Source organism: Octodon degus, unplaced genomic scaffold (assembly GCF_000260255.1).
Source record: "Octodon degus isolate 3935 unplaced genomic scaffold, OctDeg1.0 scaffold00047, whole genome shotgun sequence".
In the NCBI taxonomy this organism is placed as follows: domain Eukaryota; kingdom Metazoa; phylum Chordata; class Mammalia; order Rodentia; family Octodontidae; genus Octodon; species Octodon degus.
This window is the reverse complement of record NW_004524623.1, coordinates 14,538,361-14,546,917: the sequence shown is the minus strand read 5'-3', so window position 1 is coordinate 14,546,917 and position 8,557 is coordinate 14,538,361. Positions and strand designations below refer to the sequence as shown.

Sequence of the window (8,557 nt, the reverse complement as noted above, 5' to 3'; positions counted from 1 at the left end):
GGAAAAAAAAAGACATAGTGCAAATTGGGACTTAGACATCTAGTGTGGTGCTATACCTAATGCGCCATTTGTTCATCCTTTAGTTTTAAAATCTTTGCCTCATATCTACCCTCTGAAAAGTGAAGATTATGTGAAGAACACTCTGACTGTGGTACTTGAAGTTGGCAGAGATTCACTGATATGACTGCGTGGCTGTGTGGCTGTGTCTAGAGGTTGCATTCAGATCTGATGACCATCAGGCAATTCATATATTATTGGTCTCAGGACGAGTGTCTGACCCTCTCACAAAATTGCCAGTTTCCAAACACCTAGAAGAAACATCAAGTAAAGCTTTGAAGCAAAGCCTTGTCAGTTCCACGGCCTAAGACTTACGGTGCTTGCTTGTGTGTTTGTTTCTCCTGATAGAAACATGAGCTCAGCTGGCCCTGAAGGGAGGAAAGTGATGCGCAGGTGTGACGGCCTCATCGACGCCCTGGTCCACTATGTCAGGGGCACCATCGCAGACTACCAGCCTGACGACAAGGTGCTCCGGAGTGAGGCTTCTGTGGCTTACCTAGACAATGAGCTATTTTGACTTACTGAGATGCTTCAGAACATTCTTAAGATATCTACTTCACTTTAGGCTCTGATTCCTTTGTTGAGCTTAAGGTTCTTCATCCCTGCATGGAAATACTAAAACCTATCAAGCCTTGCTTTCCTCTTTCCAACTGCCTCTTATTTTGCTTCTGTTTTTGAGACAGTAGCAGTAGAATCCAGGGCACTCTACCATTGAGCTGCATCCCCAATGCTTTTCATTTTTTACTTGACGTGGTCTTACTAAATGACGCTCTCTGGCATTGAATGTATGATCCTCCTACCTCAGCTTCCCAAGTAGCTGGGATTACAGGTGTGGGTCACTGTGTCAGGCTCCAACTGCCTATTTAACAACTCAGTGTAGATATTCAAGAGGAGCCCAGATGCTATGTATGTTGTGGTAGAATTACATTTATCTCTTCCTTCACCCCAAAACTTGTGCTTCCTCTGCATAGTCCTTAATAACTTCCGTTACTTCTGAAAACAAGATAGAAATCACATGGATTTGCAATCCCAGCTCCCTAGATGCCGAGGCAGGATGACGGCAAGTGTACATCTTTGCAGAGTAGGGAGACTGCATCCAACAACAGTGAGAAGTCTCCGGGGTTAATCCCCTGTACAGGGGCAGTGTTGGGGAGGGATCGTAGTGAGCTGAGGAATCCTGAATGCCCTTTCCCCGCCTACTGGACAACAAGTTGTGCATATTCTGCCTCTGAAGGGAGTCTTAGTTTCTCTACTCTTCCCTGACACTACTACTGCTGTCTTGGCTTTTGTATCTTTCATTCTGATTGGGGCAGAAGCTTCCTGCCATCGCCCCTCTGCACGGTATCACCTGTTCTTTACCCACGGTGGCTGTGAGTTAAGTATCTAAACACACTGTCATCCTGATGCGCTCTAAAATGCCTAAGGGCTGGGGATGTCACTCAGGGTCAGAGAGCTTGCCATGCATGCACAGTGACCTGCAAAAGATGAAGACAGGAAGGAGGGAGGCTTGAGGGAGGAAAGACAGGCTGAGAGAGGCTCCCCATTGTTTCAAGAAATTCAGCCTCTGATGATCTACATCCACTCCTGTTCCTGTCCTCAGGCCACAGAGAACTGTGTGTGTACCCTTCACAACCTCTCCTACCAGCTAGAGGCAGAGCTCCCAGAGAACTATTCCCAGAGCATCTACATCCAAAACCGGAATATCCAGGCTGACAACAGCAAAAGCATTGGGTGCTTTGGTAGTCGAAGCAGGAAAGTAAAAGAGGTACTTTGGGAGGTCTTTGGGTGCAGGGGGAAGAGAAATGTGTGTTTCTGCCTACTTGGTGCATGTCGGGCACTATTGTAGGAACCTATTTTAGGTTATTTTAATCCTGTATCAACCTGGTATTGTTAGCAATACCAGGACATGCCGATGCCGGAGGAAAATTTATGTATAACTGGCACCTTCACTTACCAGTGTGGAAATAGAGGCACAGAAAACATAAATTTCCTTGGTTAATTCAACAAATACAAAAGCAGAAGGGCTAGAATTTGGCCTCGGCAACCTGGCTCTAGATTTGCATTAGCCAGGGGTCCAGTTCTATGCCCTGTAGGGTAGGAAATGACCTCAGTGTGGTACCGGCAACGGTGTAGACACTCTGCCTGTCAACCGCTCAGACAATCCAAGCAGCCCCGATGCCTGGCTGTGGACACCCTAAAAGTAAACTTCTGGGAAGGAATGCACATTTGTTTCCACACTGACGTGAAAACTGAAAACACAGAACCTACTTTGTTCCTCTTAGTATCATTTGTGGACTTGGAGAACAACTGGCAAATTTAGTGCCCTGGTGCTACCTAGAGAACTTCACATAATTCTGAGGGATTTCTTATCTTCGGGGTAGTGGTGCCTGACTAGTTATTAGCTTAAAAGCAGCCAGAAAACCATTTTAGAAAGACCGATGCCTCATCTGCAACACGCACTCTCTTGCTCTTGCTGTGAAATGTAAAATAGGGAGTGTGGGCAGTTGTTGGGGACAAATTATAATCGTGGGCTATAAAGTTAAGTAATGGGAAATCATATATATTTGTCCTCTTAATTTCCACTTAAGAGCTCCTTGTGCAAATCATTCTAGACAGTTTCTGGCTGCTGCCTTGGATGCAGAATTGGCATCACCCGAGCTATAGTAATCCTGGATTTCTTCCCGTGTGTTGTTAGCAATACCAGGACGTGCCAATGCCGGAGGAAAAGAGCAACCCCAAGGGCGTGGAGTGGCTGTGGCACTCCATCGTGATTCGCATGTACCTGTCGCTGATCGCCAAGAGCGTGCGGAACTACACGCAGGAAGCGTCCCTAGGGGCGCTGCAGAACCTCACGGCAGGGAGCGGCCCGGTGAGTGCCCTGCTGGCTGGTTTACTTCTCTAGGTAGTGACGTCACAGGAATACAGGCAGGCGCAGAGAGGAGCGCAGTTTCTCTTCTTGGGTCAAGACCATTCTCCGGGATTGCCAGGGAAGGTTCCTGTCAGCCAGGAGTTCAGCCTCGGGTCTGTCTGGCCCGGCCAGGGCGTGAGTCAGCGCACAAGCTGCTCACATCGACTGCCCTGCGACTCCCGTTCCTGAGCTCTGTTTTCTGTTCTCCAAGATTCTGCCCATGTGGTAACCAGGAGAGCCAGGAACTTTTTCAGGGTAGTGTTTTACCAGCCCAGCAACCCGCAGGACAGAGCTGTCACCCCAGGAGCACCTGAGGCCCAGAGCAAATGTGTCTCACTGAGCCGACCCTCAGCCACGGCCCTGAAGGGGAGCCCCGGATGACCCCCGGCCAGGCCGGCCCTCGGCACACAGCTGCACGGTGAAGGCGCAGCTCCCTCTCCGAAAGGGCAGAGTGTTCCTACCAAAGGAGGAGGAACGGATACTAAGCCGGAAAAACAGCAGATGTCTGCTCTAGGCGGAGCTGGGGGAGACGTCTGTCTGCATTGTGCCCTGGAAATTCGGCTCTGCAATAAAAGCTGCTGCCTCTCTTTCCAGGTGCACTGACTTTATCTCAGCAAAGTCAAAATGTATAAAGTAGTGAATAATTTTATGCAGTGGTACATATTTAGGGATTCCATAAATACCCACTTGAATTAAGCTCATATTCTTTGCATAAGTATTCACACAGAAGTGTGTTTTCTGTTCTGAGGAATGTTATGAAAATGATAAAACCAATATTTACCTTACCCTAATGGCACGGTTAGGATCATAGCCAAATGTCCTCTCTTCGCTTTTCTGTAGAGCGTAACTGTGCACAGAGAGAATGCAGGCGCACCCTCCTTTCAGGAAGTTTATGGCCTGGTAGGAGAAAGTGGAGTCAAGGATCATTGTGACCTCAGGAATCAGGGAGGAGCAGAAACGAGGTCCCTGGGATAAAGGACTGTGTGAGCCATGCTAAGACATTTGGATTCTTAAGGCAAAAGAGGGTCAGTCAATTCAGTATGAACCTAAGGTGGAACATAATGAGATTGGATTTTAGAAGGACCATTCTGGCGCAGTGCTTTGCGATCCCAGCCAGTGTTTAAGAAGCAGCGGGCAGTCCAGCTACATTTGAGTTCTTCCCTGAGGTGAGAAGCTGCAGACCAACCTGAAGGTGTACTGATTGCTTGAGTGATATTTAGTAGCTAGGAACAACAACAGCAGAAAGGACAAAAAACGAAACTAAACCTTGTGTTGCAGCTTTGGTAGGCGGGTGAAGACCAGCCAGCATGAAAAGGTGGCTGCGGATATGAAGCCCGTCCTTGGTGTAGCGTCCATGCGCCCCGGTGTGAGTCAGAAAGTAAAGAAGAGATGTGACCGAGAGTGGGGGGCTGGTGACATAGGAGGCTAGGAGTGGTGGGCTCAACACCTTCATCTTTAGCATAGAGAGGAAGAGGTAGAGGAGGCTTCTAGTGAGATCCAGAGCCTTGAAGGCTGGTGCTGCAGGGCACTGAGCTGACAGCAGCGCCCACACAGGAAGACGTCACTGCGAGTCTGGGCACTGGGGAAAGAGGGGCCCTCAGCCTGCCTGGCAGAGGAGCTTTACAGAGTTAATAGTGTCTTTCCCAATGGCAGAGGGGAGAGGAGGCTTCCAGGGACAGCAATTAATCTAACAAAACATTCTGCAGATCACAGAAAGATAAGTTGTGATTCATTTGTGAAAGCACCATTGTGATTAAACGTTGCGCCGAGGACACTTTGACAGGCTGATAAAGAATAAAGGCCATTTCCCTAGCAGTGCTGATTATAAACAGAAGCGAGTTTTAGGGACCCCCATCCCATCAGCCTGACCTTGATGTTATACCAAGTTCCCCACTCTGGAAGGTCCCGAGAGAGGAAGAAGACGAGGACTATGGCCAGGGACAGGGTGTAGGCAGTGTTTGGGTGAAACAAGCAGCAGATGAACACCCTGAAAGATGGTTGGGAATTTGGGGCATTGTAGCCTCAAGTAGAAGTCCCGTATAAAGTCAAAGACAGGAGTGACGGCCCCAGAATGGAAGGACTGTGGATGGCAGGGATGGGCAGGTCGACATTCAGACCTTCGGAGAGAATCTGCCAGCCTGATTCAAAAGTGGGCTGTGGGTACCGAGCAAGGCTACAGATGCGCCAGCCGGGAGTGCGCTCCTTCCTTTCCCTTATCAGCCCGCTGTTGCTCTCAAACTAAGCAGGGTTTTGTTTTGAAATGAGAAAGTTGATTGAAGTAGGTAAAGTTGGCAAACATGGACAAAAAGAAAGCTCAAACCAGTCAGTAAGCTGAAGCGATGACCGAACCCACCTCCTTTGAAATCTTTGCGTGGCTGGGTTGATTCCTAGGTGAGTGCACGTCCATGGCACTGAGGATGTGTGCAGCTGACTTCACTGCTAAATTCTGCCAGACCTGCAGAGGGTGGATTTTTCTTGGAGTACAGACAGTTCAAGACAGAATTAATCGTAAAACATAACTGCAACCTTGACTCTAAAGTCAGGAAGGGCAGTGTGAGAAAAGGGGAGCCAAACCTACTTCATGTACAAGCGCTGGTGGGAATGGTTACAGCTGGCCAAATCCAACGTTGCCCCAAAATTATTGAAGAAACTGGTTTTTGTCAAATAATTACATTGAAAACCTAATGAGATTTTTTTTGGGGGGTGGTCTACAGGGTGTTCAGGGCCTCAGTACTAGATCAGACTCGTAGTGATCCACCTGTTTGCAGCCTCCCAAGAGCAGGGATTACAGGCACGTGCCACCACGCCTAGTCTCAGTGCACCCTGGAGGCAGGGCTGGCCCAGCAGGCTGGGAGATCGAACCCCCTGCCCCTGCGCCTGCTTGCAGGCACTTTAATCTGCCCTAATGATAATTTAAAGAAAATATCTTCAGATTGGTTTCTTCACGTGTCTAGTTTCTACAACACTTCCCTTAGCCTCTTGGATGCTATAAAAGAAGGTAATGTTCCAGCGCATGTGCATTTAGTACCCGCATTTCCCAAACAGATGCCAACATCGGTGGCGCAGACTGTGGTGCAGAAGGAGAGTGGCCTGCAGCACACCCGCAAGATGCTGCACACCGGGGACCCCAGCGTGAAGAAGACGGCCGTCTCCCTGCTGAGAAACTTGTCCCGGAATCTCTCTCTGCAGAATGAAATTGGTGAGTTGGCAGCAAGTGCGCTCCGCGAGGGGTGAGCACGCAGCAAAAATACCAGTGCGGTGAAACACGGTCTGTGTCCCATGTTCTCTCCAGGATGAACTAGGAAAGCCAGAAAAGAGAAGGTGCTGGACAGGCTTGGCTTTTGTGACAGCAAACATCAAGGGTTTCGCTGGACCTCAAATTGAATTCTGAGTCTGTTTCAGTGTTTTTGAGACAGGGTCTTACCAAGTTGCCCAGACTGGCTTCAAACTCAAGATTCTCCTGCCTCAGCCTCCCGAGTGCAGGAGTCACAGATATGCACCACTATACCCAGCTTGAATTTTTCTTAATATCCAGCTTTTGCCTTTGTTTTAGTTATTGACCGTTTTAGTTTCTTTTCTCATTTAGTGTTTTGGAATACCCAAAGTTAAAGGAGGAAAGGTTTATTTTAGCTCACAACTTGTAGAGTTTTCCATCCATAGTTGGCTGGCTCCAAAGCAGGGTGGCAGGGTGGCGAGGAAAAGGGGCAAAGTCGAGGAGAAACAGCACACATGGCACGAAGACAGCAAAGCAGCCCCTTGCCGCCCTTTATGTTCTGTCCAGGCTGCATGCGCTTAGGGTGCACAGCACCCCCACAGCCACACCCACGGGATGCTCATGTTAGCCACACCCAGAACTGTGCCAAAGCAGTCAGTGGACTACGTTAGTGCTCACACAGCCTTAGCCCCGGGGCTGCACGCTTTGTCCAGCATCACACACCCCGGATCCGGCCAGCCCGCCAAAGGCTGCGCGAGGCCTTGGGGAGCCCTCTGGACACGGCCGTAGCACTTACAGAAGAGACATTTAGGCTGCACCAATGCTTACCACGGTCAGTTGTTTGGCACTTTCCACCCCGTGGTCTTGCTCTTTTGCCTTCACACAACCTTAATGCACACGGCTGTGGTTCAGGACATTCCGCACAACCTGCCTGGGCACCCCATTCTAGAACACTGAGCAGTTGGGTACGTTAGAAGCTGGGAAGTTTGTTGGGCTCAAAAAGAAAAAGGGTAGACAGGTCAACTGGAGGGAGACGAAAGGACTGACTGCAGCAGCTTTGGCCTAGTTGGGTTTTAGATGAAATACAAAGTAGCACACCCACCTTCTTGGCTAGGTTGCCCCTAACACAGATAGTCACAGCAGTATGGTGTGGGATAACGTAATTTTTTATTCATTCGCTTATAACAAGATGTATCTGGCAGTTGTTGACTCAGGCTAAACTCTGAAAAGAGATTCCTAGGATGGCAGTGCTGAAATTAAGTGTGCTTCCTGGGGTGCTGAAAATCAGACAAAATTAAGTGTGCTTCCCGGGGTGCTGAAAATCAGCCCTGTCTCACAACCTAAATTCAGGTATTCCCAAAATTCTGCTAAAACCACAGATACATTTTTGCTCCTCTTTGATAATAGATTAGATCCCAGAGTGCATGCATCCCACACAGGGATTACTGAAGTCTGTGTGCTGCGGTAGAGTCGCTTATTTTCAAAGGCAGCCAGCACCACCCTCGACAGGAGATGACAGACAGTGGTTCTGCACCTGTTGTAGAAGGAGGGGGAGCCGGAAACTGCTCCGTGGGTCCAAAACACCTTTTGTGGGGGGTGCGCTCAAAATTATGACAGTGTTCTCCCCCTTGTCTTATGTGGGCTTTTGTGCTGGACTTCAAAAGAGATGTGTTATCCTCTTTACTCAAATGAAAGGTTGGTTCCAACCTTAAAATGTTGCCAAGGTAACTAAGGTCGCTATGTATGCACTGCGCATGTGCACAGGCCAAGATGCTGCCCATCCCAGCCCTGCCCTCCCTGGCCTCCCAGCTGGGCAGGGAGCACTTGGCCCACAGCTTTGGATAGGACAGTTCTGTGCTCGCCCTCGCTGCACAGGCAACAGAGAGAAGAGGTGTCCACAGGCTAAGGTCAGGGCAGCATAGGACCTCAGGACATGGTACAGCAGAGCCAGGGCAGAAGCCACAGAGCTCTGCATCACAGGCTGAGCACTAGGCTCACCTCTGTGCCACGCTGCTGATGCTGTGGTAGAGGACGAGGCGGGCCAACGTCTCACCCGCCAGTCAGCTATCCTATCAGTCGGGTTATCCTTGTGAAGTTGGCACTGGGGGCCTTTTACAGAGCGCCTCATTCAGGAGTAACAATTGATGCTGAAAACACAGAAAGAAAATCACTGTACTCAACGGACCTACACAGCCATCTGAAATTCAGACAGGCTTATCCCTACTGACCCCTGAGATTCTAGGGAGAACAAGAATTGGGCCAGCAACCCAAACACAAATGAAGAGACCCTAAAGTGAATTAGTACCCGTTAACACTCAGCCAACACCACGCTGTAGGACGGAGTCACATGAGCAGCACACTAGAGAAGATGTTCTGCC

The 8,557-nt window shown here is 49.3% G+C and overlaps 1 protein-coding gene across 1 annotated transcript in view; it reads left to right on the top strand.

The window, feature by feature from the left end:
• Pkp2 (plakophilin 2) overlaps positions 1 to 8,557 on the top strand; it is an 82,054-nt gene that overhangs the window by 68,860 nt on the left and 4,637 nt on the right. The window contains exons 7-10 of the mRNA XM_004632191.2: positions 406 to 523; positions 1,658 to 1,822; positions 2,753 to 2,926; positions 6,011 to 6,164. Coding sequence (XP_004632248.1) covers positions 406 to 523; positions 1,658 to 1,822; positions 2,753 to 2,926; positions 6,011 to 6,164 — 611 coding nt within the window. The remainder of the gene's footprint in view (positions 1 to 405; positions 524 to 1,657; positions 1,823 to 2,752; positions 2,927 to 6,010; positions 6,165 to 8,557) is intronic.